The 24,535-nt window shown below is 25.5% G+C and overlaps 1 protein-coding gene across 1 annotated transcript in view; it reads right to left on the minus strand.

The window, feature by feature from the left end:
• Window positions 1-24,535, minus strand: part of LOC113558243 — a 30,914-nt gene that overhangs the window by 452 nt on the left and 5,927 nt on the right. Inside the window, exons 5-10 of the mRNA XM_026963726.1 lie at window positions 6,779-6,826; window positions 5,323-5,413; window positions 5,101-5,220; window positions 4,883-4,987; window positions 3,385-3,501; window positions 499-755 (exon numbers count right to left, since the gene is read on the minus strand). Of these exons, the coding sequence (XP_026819527.1) occupies window positions 499-755; window positions 3,385-3,501; window positions 4,883-4,987; window positions 5,101-5,220; window positions 5,323-5,413; window positions 6,779-6,826 (738 nt within the window). The remainder of the gene's footprint in view (window positions 1-498; window positions 756-3,384; window positions 3,502-4,882; window positions 4,988-5,100; window positions 5,221-5,322; window positions 5,414-6,778; window positions 6,827-24,535) is intronic.

Here is a 24,535-nt window from a genome sequence, read left to right on the forward strand (position 1 = left end):
CGAAACGTATACAAAAATTAGAAGTGTTCTTATAAGTAATGCAAGAAATTGTATAAAAGAAAAAAAGAAATCGGGCATCAAATGCAGCAGTTGCAATCAAATGCAATAACTATATTTTGAATATAAACAATGTTTATCACATACATATTTACCGATATAAACAATGTTGTTTTATCATTATCTAAATTAATTTAATTATACACAAATTATTCATATTATATTATACACCAATATAATTATATTTCAATATTATGAAATATTTGAAAAAAAAAAAATCCTTTTTAAGCAAACCTGTAGTTTTTTTTTTTACTGATAGCCCTAAGCCTGTACCAACAGGAAGGAAAATGTTTATATTTTTATTAGTTGACGGGACTCAATTAGTATTATACCTAACACTTCTCTGGACTTATTGGTAAATAACTTAAAACAAGCTGTGATTCAATGCGTCAAAAAAGATTATACTAGGACTCTATTCGTATGCAGCCTTGATTCTATTACCTTATATAATTTGAAATCTGCATCTCTGATTCGTTCTTTTGATTCATCATACACGAAAATCGGTTTTGCTAAGAAAGTGAAATTGTCTATAGTTAGAGTAGTTTTATCAGATGAGATATTCAAATATTCCTGTATTTCTTGTAATGATCGTAGTTTCTGGCCACTTGGTGAGTAATAGTATATATCACCACTTCTATTGTCCTCAGTAACAACAGCAGATTCACTTGATGTTCTATATACTAATTCTCGTTTCCATCCTGAAAAATATTAATCATAGATATTCCACCAAAATAAATCATTGATAATTAATTTACTTACCATGCTCAAATGGGAGTTTAAAAATAGAATCGGTGATTAGACAATTAATATTTCTTCCTGCACCATAAGGCATTCTATTTTTAGGTGGTTCTATATAAGTATAATTGAATGTAGAAGTGTTAAGTTCTAAAACATTAAAAATCAATTAACATAATATATTCAAACTATTTAGTTATAACATTTATAATTAAATTCTATTTTTATTCATATTTAGAAAACCTTGAACACAGTATGAAACATATACTAAACATGAAATATAATAGGTACCATTTATTAGTATAACATAAAATACATTAATGACTTATTGTTGCCCTTTAAATATGAATTTTCATAGGAATATTATTATTAATATAGAGTAGAACACTAAACATATTTATCTTATTTTTTATGTTGTCTACAATTACATAAATTTATAATTATGCACTAAAATATTGTGTTTCTGGGTGCCATATTGTACCAACACAATTTTTAATTTAACTTGTGGAATGTTCGTTTAACTATGTATTCTTTAAAACTATCATATTAAATAATATTACTATTATTTTTAATACTAGGTTAGTAAGCTTAGCAATCATAATTTTAAAAAAAATGAAAGATAATGGTAATTAATAAAAAAATGTGTAAACATTTAAAAATAATTTCATCAATAGAATGAGACATTAAGAAAAAATAATTTATTATTTGACATTTAAATATTAAAATAAAATATGAATAATTCTGATATGTTTTTTTTTAACATTATTTTATATAAAATATAACAAATATTTATTAGAATATCATTTATGTAATAAAAATCAAATATATACATCAAAAATTATGTTAATAATACCTATAAAAATTAACATTTGACGAGTATATCTATATATATATTTAATGTGAATGAAATGGCACAAATTTGTGTACCAATTGAGAATGAATTGGGAGATTTTATGTTTTCTGATACATAAATTATACATTACTGCCACTCAACTAAAAAAGGTGGATCATGTAATTACAAAGATATATTAAATATATATATATATATTACTAAAATCAATTCCTTATTAAGAGGACGGCACACTATGGGTAAAGTCAGACAATGCTAATAACATTTTTTAGCTCATTGTTTTGATTTACTAGTTGTATACTCGAATGATGACAAGAGATGGGAAATAAGTATCTACTTCTCAGTGCTAATAGACTACTACAGAGTCAAATTCAAATATTAATTTAGTGGTTAATTATTATATAAATTGTTAGGCCTTTATTACTTTATATTAGAACATAACAACTTATTTAACTGTATTTAATGTTTGTGTTAGTTTACATTTGAAGAAGATTAAGGAGTACATCTATTTATTAGTATGGACAGCACTGCAAATGTTTAGCTAAATAATAAATAATTATATATGTTTATAATTACCTTTTTTAGATTTTGATGTTGTGGAAGTCTTCGCTTTTTTTAAATCAAGTCTCGGTTTACTAACAGACTTTTTGTTTCCATCACCTGTCAATTCAGAATCAAATGGTGGGCGTTGTTTAGGTGTTTTAGATTTTTTAGGTTTAACAGCAACGCCAACAGTAGTGTCATCCTAAAAATGTATAAGGATAATTGTTAATGCACGGTTTTTTAAAGTTATATGTATAAAATATGAAAAGTTTATGGAAAAAAGTCATGTGGTTATGTGCATATTGAATGATCCATTGTAAAAAAATTCACATTTGCTTCCATACTCGAACATTCCTAACTTTATTATTTTGAGTAAAATATAATTTTATATAGTTTTATTCAGCCAATCTAAACATTTAACAATTTATAAACATTTTGTGGAATGTACAATGCGAGACGGATATAAAAATTAGAAGTGTTCCTATTAGTAATACAAGAAATTATAAAAAAGAAAAAAAAGAAATCGGGCATCAAATGCAGCTGTTGCAATCAAATGCAATAACTATATTTTGAATTTAAACAATGTTATCTTATCATTATCTAAATTTTTTTAATATTATGAAATATTTGAAAACAAATCCTTTTTAAGCATACCTGTAGATTTTTTTTTACAAACACTCCTAAGCCTGTTAAATAGGAAGAAAAATGTTTTATTTTTTTTATTTGATGGAACTCAATTAATATTAAAACGTTGACTCAATTAGTATTATACCTACAATTTCACTGGACTTATTGGTATATATCCTAAAACAAGCTGTGATTCAATTTGGCATAATAGTTTATACTGGGACTCAGTTCATATGCAGTTTTTTTTTTATTACCTTAAATGATTTGACATATTTATATTTTATCAGTTCTTTTGATTTATCATTTATGCCAATTGGTTTTGTTACAAATGTAAAACTTTCTATAGTAAGAGAAGTTTTATCAGATGAAATATCCAATTGTTCCTTAATGTCTCGTAATGATTTTAGTTTCTGGCCATTTGGAGAATAATAGTACACATCACCACTTCTATTGGCCCGAGTGACAACACCAGATTCAACTGATGATCTGTATACTATTTCTCGTTTCCATCCTAAAAAATATTAATCACAGATAATCTACCAAAATAAACTATTAATAATTGATTTTCTTACCATGCTTAAATGGAAGTTTAAAAATAGCATCTTTAATATCATAATTCATTTTTCTGCCAGCACTACGGAGAATTCTAGTGTTTGAAGAAGTTATGTTGAATTTTTGAGTTGTAAGTACTAAAACATTCAAAACCAATAAACATAATATATCAAAACCGTTTAATAATAATATTTATAATTAAATTCTATCTTTATTCATATATAGTAAACTTTGAACACAGTATGAAACATATACCAAACATGAAATATAATATGCACTATTTATTAGTATATCATAAGATATATTAATGTTTTATTGTTGCCCTTGAAATCTGAATTTTCATTGAAATATTGCTTTAACTATAGTCGATATAGAGTAGTACACTAAACAAATTTATCTTATTATTTAATCTTCTTTCATTAATTGATAATTATGCACTAAAATATTGTTGTTCTGGGTGCCATGTTGTAATACCAACACATTTTTTAATTCAACATGTGTACTGTTCGTATGTATCCTATGTATTCTTTAAAACTTTATCTTGCTATACAATATTATTATTATTTTAAATACTAGGTTAGTAAGTTTAGCAATCATAATTTAAAAAAAATGAAATATAATAGTATTTAATAAAAAATTGTGTAAAAATTTAAAAACAATTACTTCTATAGAATGAGATATTAAAAAAAATAATTTATTATTTGACATTTGGATATTAAAATAAAATATACATAATTCTAATATACATGTAAATATTTATTAGATTTTCATTCCTCTAATAAAAAAAATATCAGTATAAATTTAGTTTTTATTTATGATACATGCACAACATAATTTTACCTACCATAATGTAGTTTTAATTTTTATAATTTAAATAAACTAGATTCTAAGCAAAGCAATTCATGTATTGATTTTAAAATTTTGAACTTGAATTAAAAATTTCTTAAAAATATTTAAATATAATTATTTTTTATAAATATATTTGTAAATTAAATTTAAACAAAATTATATATTTTAACTATGTTAATTATTTTATTATCTTTCATAATCTCAAATCTTGGTGACTTAAAATTTTTATGTATGTTATTGATTTTACTTCACCAATGAAACTATAAAAGAATGTGAACATTTTTGAAGATATAATATACTTATATTTTGAACCTATTCACACTATTTTACAGTACACCTAGTGTATACAACAAATTGATACCCATTTGTCTATGTTATTTTACTACTTATTTATTAACTATAAATAATATATTATTATATTATGTTGGTATTCCTAAGATTGTTTGTAGGATATATGATGGATGTACGTAAAATAATGAATAATAATATGTCAAGAAAGAATAGCAATAAATATATCAAAAATTTAGTTAATAACACCTATAGAAATTAACATTTAACGTGTATAAATATTTAATGTGAATGAATTGGAAAATTTTGTGTACTAAATGAGAATGAATTGGGAGATTTTATCTTTTTTTGATACATGTATTATACATTTCTGCCACTCACCTAAAGAAGGCGGAACATGTAATTTGAATGATTCTAAGGTATCATTGCGTATATTGTCTTTCTTATGCCTCTTATTACTCCAATTATTCTTTATACCATTAGGTTCTGGTGTTGATACAATAAATTATTTAAAAAAATTATATATATATATATATTTTACTCATGTTATAAAACAAAAGAATATAAACAGGTTTACAAATATAATTTTTCTAACTTACTTCTTGATTTAGATAGTTTCTTTTTATTAACATGATTATTATGACCAATGGATGGACTGACAGTTGGCTCGTCTACTTCCATAGACTCACTCGTTTCTTTTTTAAGTACCATTTTTAATACTAAATACAATCATATAAATTTTTTTTATAAAATTTGTAATAATTTTGAATTTTTAGTTAAATATAAAAGCTGTATGAACATATAATTATTGAAAAACTTACATTTTTTCTTATTTTCAATTCTTATCAGTACTTCATCATCAATATCAAATCCAATAAAATGTGCTTCTAAGTTTGAAAGATTATTGGTTTTCTAAAAATAAACAAATTAAAACTTTTTTTTTAACCGATCATAAAATATACAATTAACACAACAAGAAATTATTTTTTTATTTTTTATATAACCTAATCTAGACTAAACTTTATTAATTAAATAAAGTTGTGTTTTTACAAAAATTAAGCAAATTATACTAAGTTTAATAGTAAAAAATGTGTATTGTAATTCAATTATATATTTGTTTTATTATATTAACATTATTTAATTGGATTAGTGAATGTTAAATTAAATGTTATTTAAAAAGAATTAATCTGCACTAAAACAATACATATTAAATTTGTAATATTACATTTTTGTAGTTCAATTCATAATTTTTACTTTGACTTTCTGTTAAAGTGTCTAACATGAAATAAAATATGTATTTATTAACTTACCATTAAGTTACTCATTTTTTAAACCATTATTAATTAAATCTATTAAAATAATAATAAAAGCAGATGTAATAACTTTAAAATGTTGAACAACTAAAATGAATACGAAAAATCCTTCAATGTACAGTTGATACCAACATAGAAATCATCTTCTACATATTTTTTAACATTATACTAAAATGAATATTGAAATTTAAAAGAGATATAAAATGTTTAACCGTGTAGAGTATAACTAATGTTATATTAAATTCATAAAAAAAAAAAAATATGCTTTATAAAATTGTATATATCTTAAATTTTAAATAAAGTCAAAAAAAAAATAAATAATTAAGCCTAGGGGTGAAAAATTCAAATAGTTACTATACAGTTAAACAAATTGGTCAAAACCAGAAGTTTTTGTTTTGCAACAATAGCATTAGCACAATATTAACAATCTACAATGAAATAGGCTTAAATGAAATTTAAATAAAAAATGTAGTACAAACATTTTTTTTATTTAAATGAATAAATTTAAAAAACATAAGGGTTTATTTTGGTTGTTTTTAGTGTATAAACATACAGGATCTATTTATTAATTATTACTTTTTATAATAAACTCTACATAATATTTTTTATTTTTCTATATACATACATATGTATATATATAATAAAATAGAACATTTATTTTAAAATTTACAATTTAAATTACTGAAACTAAGTTACTTTATCAGGTGTCAAATATGAAATTTGAAATGACATAAATATTAAAACTTAATAACAACAAAATTCTGAATTTACTGTTGTTTTCAGCATAATAAAATACATTGGTTAACAGAAAAAAAATTGAAAAAAGATCGACTAGTAGAGCAATTTTTTATAAAATTTACATATGTTTAAATCATATTGTTAAATTAAGTATTGTTAAAAAATCTGTGATGCATAATATTAGTAGTTAGAATTTTTAATTATGATGTAAAAATCTGTTAATTACTTTTAAACCAGCAGATGTCTTTCTCTTCATTCTATCCATTGTTGGTATCTAGAATAATACAAAATTAAAAAAATATTATTAATATTTGAATTTGCTAAAGTGCTAACAAGGAGCTTAAACTAAAACTAATAATAAAAATAAGGATATGATTGATATGAAATAAAAATAAATTTTACAATATGTAGTAACAAATTTTGGAAGTTACAGTTTCCACTGATGAAATATTCATAAAAAATAATGTTTATATGCAAATAAACATATATGTTACATAATAGTGAGAACGGATTCTTGAACTTAAGGAACTTTAAGAAATTTAAATGCTTTTAACTTTTTGAAAATTAATACTCAAAATTAAATTGAATATTTAAAAACAACATTTCCAATAATTTGATAAAATCAAGTTTAATATTGTCAATATTTAAATAGAAAGTCATATCTTAGAATATTTTAAACACACAAACACGCATGTACTTTATTTTATATTATTGAGTTAAGTTGTTTTAATATTAATATAACAACTAATGGTAGGTTCAAGTAATTTGTGTGATCGAATACTTTAAAATGACAATTCACGCTAAATGCAATTGATTATGCTAATTGTGATAAATTAAATACTAGTATTATTTTCATATCCAATATTTCTTTCTTATAAATTATTATTATATTATTTGCGTACTAGTCAGTTGTATAATTGTAAAATGTATAAGTTAATATAATATAATAATAACAATATATAAAAATATTTTTATTTTAACTCTTTATTTATAATAATGGAGAACATTTTCTAAAAATGTAGTTAAAATAATTCATTCTAAAACAATAAAATTAAATATAATTAATTTTGTCTTGTCGTGCTTCTATTTTTATTATTTGTTATTATGTTTTTACCGATCAAATATATATATATGACGACGTCGCCACCTATAATACGGTTTGTCAAACGAAATTATTATATTAGGTACTAGATGACACACTTAGGTAAGTACCTATATAATATTATATTACACATACATGCAATTAGACTTATAATTAATATGAATAAGAATTTTTTCAATGTTAAAAATAATTTTAAGAGCATTTAAAAAAAATTGTTTGATATGTGAGTGCATTATTTATTTCGTATTTTTATAGGTATTTTTTGTTTTGTTTTCTAGAGCATTTAGATCCGTTTCCTACAGTTATTAGTGTTATTACATTCGTCGTCGCCCGTCGGCTATTGGTGACTGGTGCATTGATATTATAATAATTAATATATAATATAGCCATTGCATGATGCTTAAAGACATTTATAGTATATACTATTATGTATGAAGAGTTTATAATAGTTACAAAATGTACAATATTCATGTTCATTAAATTTTCTGAAAAAACGTATACCTAGCTTAATCAAAAAAATATTTTTCTCTGTGTAGACATTTTATCCTATTTAGATAGCTATGGAAGATTATTTCTCGTTTTTGTGTTTATAAGGACAATATTTTGTCTTCGTTTTAAGGAAATTTTGGTTGGAGATTGTACAGTATGAAGTTAACTAACAGCATTATACACGAAAAACCCTAATAACAGTGTACGGTGTAATATAATTATATATTTATTTATTATAGTTATCGATGAAGTCTGAGAATATATTATATACTTATCAAAGGAGATAGTACATTTTGAAACTAGATATGGGTGATTTTCTATGGAAATTTAAATTTCTGTTCTATTGGCGTAGTAACATAGATTACATCTCTTCTTCCTTCCCTATAATATTTATAATCCATTATTTAATAATTGTGTATATTAAACTGCTTAAAATACATTTATTCAAAAGGGCCTTAATGTGTTCCTATAACTAATACAAGAAATTATATAAAAGAAAAAGAAATTGGCCATCAAATGCAGCTGTTGCAATTAAACACAATAATTAGATTTGAATATAAACAATGTAAACAAATTTTTTAATAAGAATTAAATAGATTGTTTGTTTTTATTAGCATGATTATTATGAACAATGGATGGACTGTCCGTTGGCTTGTCTACTTCCATATGTTCACCTGTTTCTTTACTAAGTTCCATTTTTAATATTTATAGAAAACCGGGCTTTCTATAGAATAAAAAATTGTTTTTGCTTACTTAGTAGAACTATTATAAAAACTTTATTGTTAATTCAATCATACTTTTTTCAATGTTATATTATAGTATGACTAGTTTTAAATACTAGACGTTGAAAATCATTTTCTTCACCATATAAGCTTTGCTTATAGAAGTTGAATAGTACTTTAATTGATGAATATTAATATATACATAACATATATGTATATTTATATATGTATGTATATATAAATACATGAATATAAATCAATACCACTTGGCTTATTATGTATAATATAGACCTTAAATGAATAATCAAATTCTTAATTATTTTATGTTTTGATATTTAATTGAGAAAAGTGCCTACTTAAAATTTGATAAACTATCTAGATTAGCCCATTTCACGAGTAAATTTTTAATGTGTTATAAAATTCAGGAAACTACACAATAGCCTTACGTAACAAATAGAGCTATTCATAATACAAAAATATAATTAACATAAAATCATTAGGTATACTCGTATACAATATCACTACTCTACAAGGCATTACTATAAATATATATATATATCGTGTTAGTTGTTTGATCACACCTTACAACAAACTGATATAGCAACTCAAGGAATTTAAAATGAAACAGTTAACAGAAAATTCTACTCCCGAAGCCCCCAGAGAGTGCAGTCAAGGATACAACATTTTTTCTAATAAAGCACAAATTATAGGTTACAGTCACTAATAGATAATAATATGATCCATAATTGTTAAAAATCGTCGAGCATGCGTTAGTGTAACGAAAAAAAATGTATGAAAAAAAACTCTAAAATATGCAAAATAAAATTTCATATTTGAATTCTCCGTACTCTCTGTACTTCATATTAAGTCTCGCAATAGATATAATAACTGCTCAAAATGTATAACTACTGGTACATACATAAGAACTAATGGTATTCATGGTAGAAATTGTTTTCAATCACCAAACGAAGTAGATGAGTTTGTTGTTAGATGTGATACATTGTTTGGTGAAAATTATTACATAGACTGTCAGAATGGTGTATCAATTTTAAGCAATGTGCCAAATTTTAGTTTATTTTCAGGTACGCTTCTTGATTACAAGCACCCCGAATGTTTTGGAGTTGAAAAAAATTGGTAACTTTATGGATTGAGGCACTTTCAGTGCAAAAATCATTATCTGTAGTTAAATATATATCTGTATATTTAATAGAAATTTAAAAACGTACTCCAAGTGACATTGCGAGAATACTAAGAGGATTAACAGAATATAGACATTGGAAAGCAACAGAGTACTGATAATTCTTTTTGTATACTGGTCTAGTGATTTTGAAATAAATTTTAAAACCAGATATTCAATATACCTTAATTGTATTACATGTAGCTATATCAATTGGCAAAATTTGAAAATATATGAAATATACTTATTCATTTTTAAAAAAAATTATGTATCAGTTTCAAAATGTATGTGAAAAATTCTGTGTATCTCATATAATATTCATAATTTAATGCATTTAGAAAATGATGTTAAAAAATTTGGGCCATTAAATATATTTTCTGCATTTAAATTTGAAAATAACATGAGACATTTATTAAAAAACTGTTGAAAAAACCATCAGGTTACAAAACAATATTTAGATTGAAAAACATTATATATTCAAGATTAAACAAAAATTTTCAGTTACATTTCAAACATCACAATGGGTCTCTTTCAGAATTTTTTTCAAACCTAGTAATCCAACAATATTTTATTTATTTAAATGATAGACTATCCTTTAATTTAACAAGTGATTAATTAAATAATTGTTTTTGTTAATTGAAAAAAATAGCGCTGTGTACATAAAAAATATTGTTTTGTATACAAATGTATTTTATTTTATAGGTTTTAAAATAAAAACTATAGAATTCAATTTATATTCAATACCCTGTCCATCTAAAGATATGACCATAAATTGTATTTATAACAATTATAATTTTAATGTACACGAATAACAAAAAGCTTCTCAAGTGTTATTTGATGATACTAATATTATTTTGGCACCTACAACAACTCATCCGCTTAGAATAAATAATGGTATGTAGATAGTATAAATTATTTAAGTTAAAAAAAAATGTTAAATGTACTTGTTAAATATTAGACGATACCTGCAAGAATAATACAACACCTATAAATTCTACTAATAAAATAATTAATACTAAAAAAGCATAACTAAGACGATAACTTAAATGTATATATTTGTTGTTTTTAGAATTAAATTCAAAAAATATATATAAAGTTATATTAAAATTGAGCACTAAAATTGAATTAATATGTAACAACATTTTTGAATTAAAGCAATTAATTATTGGACTGACCAATAAGAATAATTTATCAAGAATCTCTAAAAATGTAGAAGTCAATCATATTATTGTTGGATCATTTGAAGAAGACTTACCTAAATACACTGAAAAATGTTTTAAAGATATCGAAAACCAATTATTAACAGGTAATTCATACTTCATGTCAATGGTATAATTATTAATGAATAAAATAAAATATTTTGTAATGTTCAGATTATTTTTTGCTATTAACATTATTTTTAATAAATGTAGGTTCATTATTGTATTATATGTAACTATTTATTCAATGTATCAGGTATAAAACTTCAACAGAAGTGTGTATTAAATTGTTAAAAATGGTGTATCAATTTTAAGCAATGTGCCAAATTCTGTCAATGAACTTCCTACAAGCGCAAATAGTACAATAATTTAAATACAACTTAAAAATAAAGGACTAATACATTTAAAAGAAATTATGAAAATACTTCTAGACGACAGTGGTAATTTCAACGATTTCTGTTTCAAATTATTCAGTGGATGTATTAGCAAATTTTAAATAAGCACTAATCACCAGTGTTGACGTTGAACACAGTTTTTCATCTAACAAAACTACATTGTACCACATATTATTTACTTGTCTCCTTTTTTTTATGAAAATCTAAATAAAAATAATAACTAATTATCAGTGATAATTTAGATAGAATTTAATAAAAATTGAAATTTAAATATGCATTTTTTGCTTTTTTTTAGTCCATGTTCACATGCATATTTTACAATTAAATCACATATAAATACGGGTTTTAATTATAACATTTGTCTGTGTTTTTGTGATGTCATCTTCAGAAAAAAATATTTTGGTTTTCCTATTAAAATGTACAAGTATTGACCGCTTTGACGTTTTATTCCTTTAAAACATTGTTTTTTATATGTACAATTTATAAAAAAAAAAAAAAATTTAATTAATAGAAATTCTTTGTTTAAAGTTTAATATATAGGTAAATTATGAAGTATTCTTATTATTATCATCATAATTATACTGTGATCTACAAATAATATGTTGTATATATTACCAGGACTATGCTGAGTAAGCAACAGTATGTTTTTATTTGCTACATACAAATAGTTATAGAGAATTATGTCCACAACTTATAATATACTGATGAAAATAATACTGTTTTTATTAATATAATATGCGCCAATTACATCATGTGACATTCAAAGAAGCTTCAGCCAATACAAAACAATAGTACATACGATCCAATCATATATATTTGAAAATTTAAAAATAAAATATTTTGTTGTAACAAGTATTACACATACTTCTACTGTTAAATGTGAATAATAAATTGTATTACTAAAATAATAATTAATAAATATGCTTGCAAAAAATAAAATAATTTTTAATCTAAATTATATAATATAAAAATTTAAATGCTTATTTTTGCATATTTTATATTTTTTTATTACATATAAATCTTAACCCTGTATATTACAAATATAAAAAAATTGGTTGAAAACACATTTCAGCCTCAATTAGGGTACAAACTTAGTACTATAAATTCTATCCACCATAACTGAAAATCTGATATTTATGAGATTATCATTTAAAAATATTTATTCTAACAGAATTATGTTTTATATGTTATATTATGTTTAATCTAATAAAAAAAAAATAGAATAGTTTTTTGTAAAAATATAAACAGTTATAAAATATTAAGTTTGCGAATGGCTAAGGCAGTTGTATAGCATACTTATAAAAGAGCAGCCCTAAAAACTGTGTTGTATGACATACTTTGTGTAGTAAAAAATTTAAAAATGCACTTAAAAAAATGTTTTGCGTTATTACTTATGTTATTAATGAATGAAATAAAATATTACTTATGATTTCTTCCTTTGTCACAGAAGGTGCTAATGTTAATATTGGACTATGTGGTTACTGTCAATAATTCCAATTCACATCTAACTGTTTTATGGTTAAATAAGAAAGATAGGCATAACAAAAAACATACTAAAGCTACTAAAGAAACCAAAATTTATCAGAAATTAATAACTCATTTAATGTTCCAATTGTTAAGATATTTAAAAATAAAAATTTACAAGATGTTGAGAAGTTGTTTTTTTAAGTTCCTTTATATTTTGGTAAAATATTATAGCACTATATTTTAAGTATTTGCTTTATTTATATAAATAAACTAAATGGTTATAAGTTATAATTAGGGCTGGGATTTGTATGCAAATATATATTTTTATTAAAACATGATTAATTTATTTCACGTGATTTGCAATAAAATAATATATATTTTATTTTACATATTTTTACATATTTCGTCATAAACAAATATTTTAACATTATTTGTAAAATGTCTGAATTTTTTTTTACATATTTCGTAAATTTCGACAATTTGGGTGGTTTAGTAATATTATACATTTAGACTTCGATAATTAGAGTACTCATGAAAATTGTAAGCGAATAATGTATACAGGAAATAAGTATATGAAAGTATTAGTTAAACTTGATTATAGTTTATCTTTTTTGTTTCTGTTCGATAACTAATGATCTTAGATTGTACATTTGTACTTTTTAATATTCAACAATTATTAGTCAAAATATATTTAACAATTTTCAATTGTGTCAGTACTTGCGTTCGCGTATTTTTAAGGTGTTTTCATTTCAATGAGATATATCGAGATGTGCATTTAAGAATTTCAAGAACGCCGATAGAATCACTCCGCGAATACTCCGATACTCCGATAGGGAAATAGGGACTTAAAAATTACCTGTAGAATACAAAAACACTGTCCGTGTGACCGTGAAATACGCGCAGGATCACTTAGAACAGCACTTCATAATTACTAGACCCTTGAGTTTTAAGAATACATAGTAATCGACTTAACTGACTAACTTCCTTAATATAATAATCATTAACATAACGGAGTTAATAGCCGTATTTAATATTTACTAATATGATAATTGAATGAATATTTTAATATTAAATTATTTCACGGCTTTCTAGCAAATAGTAATGTCCTTTACGGCATGAAAGAAAAAGAATAAGCACCGCGCTTAAAAGAAAAGTAGGTAATACATAATCATGTTGGAGAATTAATATTCAAAGGAAGATAATAGTATTTATAAAAAAATAGTACATCGATTTGTTTAAATATTGTCTTATATAAATTAAAATTAAAAAAAAAATTAAAGGTCAAATAATAATATTAAAATATTAAGCGGATCACGTGAAACCTTTAAAAATACTGATATTAATATACTTCTAATAAACTAATATTTATGCCAAAATTACACGAAAATCTTACGAATGAATTTTCTAATATATTGTGCCGATATCCTCAAACAAATAAATAAAACGAGTAACATACCTTTTACGATGAAAACGTGGATGACGAACAAAAATGAGGTACAAGTGTCGAGAAGTGCGACTGAAAAACGACTGGCGCGTGATGACGAAACGCAAGTAGCAGAGCACAATGCTGGATGGAACCGGTCTACACTCAGTGCAGGAATTCGTAATACGGGAAGGGCCGTCGAGCGTATGTAGCGCTCGACACGGACAGTGGAAACGATTGCAACTCTATGGTTTTGGATGTGTCTTCCATTAAATTGATTTTTATAACGACAAAATCGAATGTTAGAACACAAAGGACATATAACATATTACTATGTCGTAAGTATAATATTATATAGCCCTACCCGTTATGGTTTAGTGTTACTACACCTAAAATACAATGAAACAGGTAGGTTTTCAATTTCTATTACAATAGAAAACGTGTTACAACACGTAGTGACAAAGTCGAGATCAAGACCAAAACCAAACAATATACCTTACCGAAAACCAACAATAAGTCATGAATACACCAGTTATAAATTATATTAAAAAAATAGTCGAAACTGTGTGTCTGAATCGACGTGTCTCATTGTCACAATCAAAAAGGACGTTTTGTTGTGTAGTGTACGGTCCGGCAACCTTCACCCAGCCACCCTAACAACAAGATTGTCTCGAAAACTGATCGATACGCAGAAAACGGTGAAGAACGCAGGCAAGATAAAAACTCGTATTGTTTCTGACATACCTTTATCCTTTGTCAAGAGCACACATAGTTTCTTTTACGTCTCATCGGCGCCGTTCAATGTATATCCAAAATAAATTATGTTGAAATTGAGAATGAACGTGTTATATTGTAAAATTACAGTATATGCTATTATATAGGAGGTAGTTTAAAAGCGTCACTGCGTTAGGTACAGTGCTGAAATGTTATTCCCTGATCTTATATTTCATTCGATGGTCTACAGAGTTGTATTCAATTGTACAGTCATTTTTTTCATTTATAAAATATAAAAGTGAATAAAAACTTGGAATCTCGATCTGCTGTAAAGAATAGATTTAGAGTGTACATATTCAGTAGACTAAAATATTTACCACTTATATCCATGTAGAAGATATAAATTTGGTGTCTTATACCTACAAATCAGATAATGATAGTTTCACATATAGCTTAAATATAAATTGTAAATTTGATTAGCATTTATCCATAACACAGACTGTAGTTCTTATAATAGCTTACAGAAATTTAACTTTAGTACTTTGCACATGATAGTTAACAGGAACCACCATACCAAAGATAGAAAAATAATATATAGATAGGCATTAAAGAAAATATTAAATTAATATGATTTATGAAGCATTTTACGGAAAACAATATTTTAATTGAATACACAAAAAACTGTTTTTTTGATTATCTATATTACTATATTATTATTTTATTATTATATAATAAAGTATAAAGAATTTGTAGTCTGGAGTTATTGGGTTCCTATTATCCTCTAAAATGTAACGTGGATGTCACACCATCGTGTAGTTTACCTACCTATGTACGTGCGTTATTTCTTTCATATTGGGTCTAATAATCCGGACAAGACCATTTTCGACCAAAAACCTTTCCTTTTCAGCCGATTCACTTGTCAACCAAATTTTTAAAATGACCGGTACTCTTTTCGGCCAAAAGAAAAATGTATATAATATTTGTAAAAAAATAAAATAATTGGTATATAATTTATATAAATTGCATAAAATGTTATAAAATAAAATATCGACATTTTTTTTAAATATATAAGAATATATACATATTGACATTACTTTAATATTTTAATATGTCACAATATGCACAATATTTTATAAAAAAAAATAATATGCAACTATAAAATTTAATAGTAATGTCTATAATATAAAAAAATAAATAAAATAATAGGTATATAATTATATATATATATCATTATATCTATATTATTATGGTAGTCGCCATTACAATCGAACACGACGATCACCGATCAAATAATTTATGACAAAATATTTTACATAGGTTTTAATAATTTTCGATATGTATAACATAAAATATAATATATTAAACTTTTTGTATTGTGTAATTTATAAAATTACCAATTTTATATCACTATTATATACATTTATACTTAATAATTATTGACACAATTTGTATATTATAATTTTATTTTTTTATATAATATTATACACATTGTGACATAATATTATTAACAAAAAATTATTGTTGATATAATATAGATATACTTATATTTTAAATAATTTTCAATATTTTATTTAACAAAATTATATGTAACTTATACTTGTATAATCATTTTCAAAATAATATAATTATTATTATTTAAAAAAATGTATTTACCAAATATTTTATTTTTTTTACATATATATTTTTTGTATTTATAAAATATGTATTTAAATATTATAGCTACAGCTAATATATTATGAATTCATGAATCTGCGAAGGATTATTAAATTAGAAATAAACTAATGGAAACAGATATTTATAATTATAATATATCTGGTAATTATATTGTGAACCACGGCCATACGCGTAGGCCGCCCATAGACATATAATATAATGTTAATGATATAAAATACGATGGCGATAACACTACACAGTATACACAGTATTATTTGACCAGCGGTCGGTAATCTTTTTAAACTCTTGGGCCACATTCACGAATTGGAAAGAGTTCATGGGGTGGATAAAAATAAAAATGGTGTATTCTTCAACAATTCACTAAAAACCAAAAGACTATCAAAACTTTAAAATTATGCAATGCATAAAAAAAAAATTCGCCGTTCTACAATTTATAGCGGGCTGTGTACATTAGCGGCACTGGCTGCCGGTTGCCGACCACTGTTATAGACAATAAACAAAAAAGTAAAACATTTTGTTAACAAAAAAAAAAAAACACAAGATTATTTAACGTATTAGAAAACTGTTATCGAAATAATAAATTACGATGCTGTAATCTTCAAAATCTCCAAAAAATGTAAAATAAAAATAGTAAATTTGTAATCTGCAGTAAGTGAATTAGATCTCACAATAAAATTTGCAATGACATAAACATGACACAATTCATACATAACATAATAAAAGCAATATGTTAATATAAATTTCTATTATTATAAATAGTGTTAGGATTTTGTTGACTTTTGCATGTTTTATCTTTAAATGCTTTACAATTCTAACCAAAAACTAAATTTGTTTCGTAATATAACAATTTAGAATGTGTAATTTTCATTTTGCAATTTTTATGTAAAATCCAAATGATTGCATTTTTACGTAATATTACAAATATAATATTATAAATTATAATTAACGTTTTTTTTTTAAAAGTCCATTAGAACTCTCTTCAATAGTATCAATAATATATATTTTAAAATTTCATTCAATATTAATTATTTATATCAATGCTTCCATTGTTTCTTGGGAAACAATTTATCTTAACTTTGTTTAAACTTAAAAAATGATTTCTTATACCTAAGTAACTTGGGTAATGTAACAATATTATTTGTATGTTGTATACTGTTAAAACAACCAATGATGAACTATACTATATTACTATGTACTACATTGATAACATACTTTAAACAAGTAAACAATTATTAAATGTTTTACAACTATCGTATATTTCAAAAAATGAAATGGGTCTCGGTTTAAATCTAGTTGATGTTCTTAATTAGAAAATTGGGAGCTTTCAGTTAAAAATATGTGAATACTAAATGTGTATTAAAAAATATTTATTATAATAGAGTTAATTTGTTAAGTTAATTGTTGTAAGTAATTCATAATATGTAAATGTATTTCTATCAATAAAGTGAAGTTTTAGCGACACATCTGCAGGTATTTATTTGTTGATAGTTTGTAGAGCTAAACATTTTTGGATTAAAGCAAATGCAATCAAATAGTATTTTGAATTACTTTAAATGGATTATCTAAAGCTATTGGCACAAACACTGTCGACAAGATAATAAAATAAATCACAAGGTATGCTGACAACTGCACACTCATTGAATGTTTAATCGTAGTTATTCGTAAGTACATAGGAGTATAGGTATGTATTTCTTTTTATGTCATATAATAAATTAATATTTTCTTAGTATATGGCGCTACAAGTATATGGTCTACTTTAACTTCACGAAACTTTCGATTTTTTTTAAATAATATTAGTTTATTTTATAAAACTAAAACTAATAAAAGGCTCTTACAGTCTCACAGACACTATATACGTTAGTTTCTTCATTTCACTATAATAATTAACTAATAATTATTAAATTAAATTTATAATTTAAAAATTGATGACTCATAATTTGTTTACTTAGAATCTTTATTTCAAATTAGTCTCAACATAAATTATAAAACAGTCGAGTTTTTAATTTAAGTTTTTTTTGTTGATATATTTGATTTTTATAAGTGTGTTTATAGTGAACGAGTCCCGCGTATTGTTGTTAAGTATCTATAAATTTTAATATATCATAATAATATCATATAAATAAAATAACGTTAATATACACAGCAATTAATTTAATAATTATTCAAATTATGTATCAAACTGATATTTTAAAATACTACATCAGTCTAAAATATTATAAGATAATATTATTTGGATTAAAGATATAGACACAATTAAATAACGATTAAAATACCATAATGGTACTCCATCAATGATTCACTGTTTACACATACAATTTTTGTTTGAATTAGTCATAAAATATGTTGTTAGAAAAAAGGACATGGGTCATTAATCGGCTGTATTTTCTTAGTATATCTCGTCATTGAATAGGTCACGATAATGATATATATATATATACATTAATATATGCATCCAATATATAATTTAGTATATATATATATACGCATACAGGGTGATTCTTTCATCATGAACTACTCATTATTTCAAAAAGTATTCATGTTTTTGAAAACATTTTATCACATAGATTTAATTTGTTCAAAAAACAACTTTTATTAAAAAATTATATTTGTAAATATTTTTTATCCTCATATTTTTTTAAGTTTTTTAATTTTTTGAATGACAACATAGTTTTAATTTGAGTATTTTGATATATAAAAATCGAATTAAGGGTGAGTAGTTTATTGGTTATAAGACTAGTATTTTTAAAATGTTGATGTGCGGAGTAGTGTTACGGGTAACCCCTCAAAATTGTTCTCCACTACTCCGCTTGTCTAAATTTTAATTACGTATAACTAATAAACTACTCGCCCTAAATTCAATTTTTATGTATTAAAATACTCAGAAAAATATTCTACTATAGAATATGAAATTAAAACTATGTTGTCATTCAAAAAAGTAAAAAAAATTAAAAAAATATAATTTTTTAATAAAAACGTTATTTTTTAACAACTTGAAATTATGTTAAAAAAAATGTTTTCAAAAGCATGAATACTTTTGAAAGAATGAGTGGTTCATGATAAAAGAATCACTCTGTATATTATATATATATATGACCTGTTCATCCCGAAAAGATGCACACTAAGACTTGTGCTGTGTCTACGTTGATAAACTAAGTACCTAAATGTCGAGACAGGCAAATTGGTAACTTACGATTTTTTATAAATATTTCTATGATGTTAAAGTTATTGGTCGTTAAAGTCCATTTTAACCATGCCGCATCACCGCTTGTATAAGACTTATATGAAATGCGTACCAAAGCCAGATAAACGTGTTGCTTTGTAGTTTGTACCCAAAGGCCAAAGTTTGACACGGTATGCAACGATCAGTCTGCGTCCAACCTAATGGCGCTACACTGTCGACTACTCCCCCCCCCCACGCCGCAAAGGCACAAAGCGGGACTGAAAAACAAGTCGGACCGGACGAGTACTGGCTGCCGGTACAGTTAATGTAAATGATTCCTTAAAAGACCACGAAAGCGAAAAATACAACAAATTCTTATAAAGAAAATTCTTGATTAAAGAAAAACAGAAGTCCAAACTAAGCTAAACTTATTTTTCAAAAATATGCCATAAAAAATTATTAAAATTTAACTTTCATTCTTATTTTTTCATTATAATTTTTCTATTAATTTTACAATTAAACAAACAAATCAACGCGAATAAAAGTAATATTCGGCACGACGCAGGTTAGTCAATGGATCGCACCAAACTAAAAACGATTTTCTAACGACTTTTGTCAACCGTTATGTACGAGTTGATATCAGTAAATTAATTTAATCTCGATTTCAATAGTACAACAGTCAACAATACACGTTAAATACCTGACTAAAAATAAAATAGGACGAAAAAAGCATTTATACGAAAAAATCATTAAGACATGCATTTATATGTCCTGGTCCATGAAATATGCGAAATACCTAAGACTTAGTATTTGAACTACAAATAAGTCAAAACAAATTTTGTTTGTCTAAATGCCGAAAATTTCATTCACGGAAACAGAATTCATGAGCAATACCTTGGACAACCCAATTATTATTGTTCTACCAGCCGAGTCGGAACGGCCGGAAACCGATGATGGAGGAGCAAACACGCGCACCGACACCCCCACTAGCACCTACAAAATCACCACGCGTTTCCATGAACGAAACGTTCATGAGACGGTCTTATTATTTTATATTGTTTTATTGTTCTCGGTAGCTCTAACGGGTTATGCTGTAGAATATCATATAAGTGTTTCTCGACGACGTTTGTGTCATACAGTATACTGTATTCATGTACAACATTTAACATCGTGGAAGGAGATAAATTTGGTAATTTCAAATATTGTATATTTCACTCATGGTATTATAAGTAATATAGAGTCTATATTGTCTATATTATGGACAATAAGTACACACAATAGACATGAAGATATGTTACATTAAATATGTAACATTTTTCTGTGGTAAGATTTATACTACGTAAAATAATTAAGTTTCTGGAGTGTAATAGTTATCCAACACTCAACAAATAAAAATCTATATATGAACTTTATGATGTATTTTTTTTTTAATAATATGCAATATTAAACAATAGTAATTATTTAGCTACCATATGTTTGTTAAATTTTGCTCATGAGTAAAAAAATTATTTAATAATTAATAATAATAATGAAGTTATTAATCATCAATAAGTTTTAATTTATGGCCTCAATTCTTTATATATTATATTAAATATCTGAGTATAATTCTACAAGTTTTAAATTTAATTAATTACATTTTTATATTGTTGAAAACAAAGGTACCTACCAATCTACCTACCTAATGAAACACAATATATGTATTGAAATTGTACAGATCATACATTAACATAATATTTAATTCTTTGTATGAATTTGCCATTTGGTACATTCAAATAGTATATAATAATAATATATTAGTCATTGCGCGAGGGCAGCACAAGAAGCCGGCGGACAAGTATACGTGTGTATGTGTGTGTGCGCGCGCGCACCGACGACGGTATAACACACAACCCGACGTATGTGAATACTTACGTCGATTGTCGGTAACTCTGTTACTTAACTACAAAATCGATATTGAGTGCGAGGTCCCCAAGATTTCAACAACAATGTTTAGTGGTATAGAAAAAAATTAGAACAACTTTATTGATGTTCCACAATTAATAAAATATTTTAGCCAATGGCGCAACTTGATAATAAGGGGCCTATATGAAAATTTCCAGACTGGGGCCCTTACCTAATAATAAAAATGAAAAACAGTCATACCTTATTATAATTTTAAAAAATATTATTTTCTCATATGTCATAATATTAATTAGTTAAATTTTTTTTTAGGCAGCAAAATCATTAATGATTTTGTTTGTATCAAATTCATTATTATTAGATAGTAATACAAAAATTCTATAGATAGATAGTTTTTTGACTTATTATTGTCAGACACATAGGTAATATTGTCACGAGTGACGACTTACACATTACACAGTACACACACCAACATAATTATTATGTATAATAATAAAAGAAGTTTCAAATTTTCAATTATATAGTATTATAGTGTATATTACTCTAACTCTATACTCGCATTTCGGACCTATACTGTATTACGATACACCTAATTGCTTTCTCACATAGGTAAAGACATAATTATTTATTATATTAAAACAAATATTATAATAGGTATGTGTTTATATTATAGATTAATAAATTATAGTATAGGAATATCGTACATGAGTTTTTTAATTTAGGGGTCCCTGTGAATTGCACACCCTACACTCCCGATAATTGCGCCAATATTTTAATATTTTATGACTAGTGGTAGTCAATGATATAGTACAATCACAACCAGATCGGCTCGATTACTTAAATATAAAATAAAAATATATGCCGTACCAATTGGTGACAAAAACAGAATAATAATAATAAAAAATAATAAAATAAAAACATTTATGTACGACCTGATAACAGTTGATGGCAGATGTTGCAGGTGATGACGGTGGCTGTTGTCGAAGTAGTTCCGGCACATCGATGGAACAGCAAGCAGGGACCGACCAGCACATGACAAAATAAACATTTTGTCATTATTTTGTCATGGATCAGCAGGCGCCGACACTCCACCAAACGTCCGTAGGACAACGCGGGTCAACGACCGCGTGTACGTACTGCGTAAGAGCGTATACGGGGGTTTTACACAGCAAAACTTATTGTATCGCGGACAAGAGATTAACAAAGTTGAATGCGATTGACTGGACTCCGGCGTTAAATAGTATATAAAACGACGAAAACAACAATCAACCGTGTTCGCGCTTCGCCGAATAAGCGGAAAGCACTTGTCGCGAACGGCTTCGGTCGCACTGTGAAAATTCGGACGGACGATGGCACGAAGCGAGAAAAGGCTATTTGCTTGGCTCAAAAGCCAAAACAAAATAAAAATAATATAGATCGTGGACACGGGACGTGTGCGGCACGACGATGGGCACGAGAGCTCGGATGAGTGTAAACCAAGGGCGGAATACGACGATGGCGTAACGGTTTTGCGACGACGAACGAAGACAACTAGACGAACGGTTAAAGACAAAAGACGCGGCGGCGAGCACTAGCCGCGGTCATCGGCTAGACCGCGACGGTGCGGTTTCCCTCCGGAGGGACAAAGCTTACAATAGAGCGGTGTCTGATGTACATCGCCAGGGTGGCAAACGTTACGCAGGACTTATCGCCGCACCAAATTAAAATATTAAAAGTGTTTTTAAGTGAAGTTTTCCAGAGTTTTTCAATCCGTTCTTTTCATATTCGCGTAATGTGCGTCTTTGAAAGCCGCGCGAATACAGTTTTTTTGCTGTTTGCGTTTGTAGCGGTCGCGATCAAGGTAACGAGTACGACTGTCCTCCGACGTTTTTCTTCGCTTTTATTAACTCACATAAGATCGAAAACGCCAATCGATGTACTAGATATATATTTTTTTTTTTTGCTTAAATTTACACGTATTATTATATTACATTATTACGCAGAGCACTGATGTTTCGAAGCCCATTATCCATTATATCGTATTTATATTGTTTTGTTGTTCTCGGTTACTCGGTAGCTTTAACTGCTGTACTGTATATCATATAAAACTGTTTCTCGACGACGTTTGTATCGCAAAGTACTGTATTCGTGTACTTGGGTGTATGACAATAATATTTTTATGTTTTTGTACACACAAATAATGCAAATGTTATTAAAACATTAGTACATTTTGTAGCGTTTTTTTTTCTGAAAATATTGACGTTTTAACATTTTAATTTCATCAATTTCTTGATTTTTAATATTTTTTCTAGTTTCGAAAAAAAACTCGTTCGCCAGACGTGCGAGCACGCGGGCCACGTGTTTGATACAATGATAACACTATCGCGCTATAGCACTATTGTATTAAATAATTCACAGTTTTTTTCGAAACTAAAAAAAATATTAAAAACCAGGAAATTGAATAAAATTAAAATGTTAAAACGTCAATATTTTCAGAAAAAAAAAACTCTACAAAATGACTATCTTTAAGGTTATTTAAATAATTAAATAAAAAAAATACATTTTTTACCTTTTTTATTAAAA

This window comes from Rhopalosiphum maidis, chromosome 3, assembly GCF_003676215.2.
Source record: "Rhopalosiphum maidis isolate BTI-1 chromosome 3, ASM367621v3, whole genome shotgun sequence".
In the NCBI taxonomy this organism is placed as follows: Eukaryota; Metazoa; Arthropoda; class Insecta; order Hemiptera; family Aphididae; genus Rhopalosiphum; species Rhopalosiphum maidis.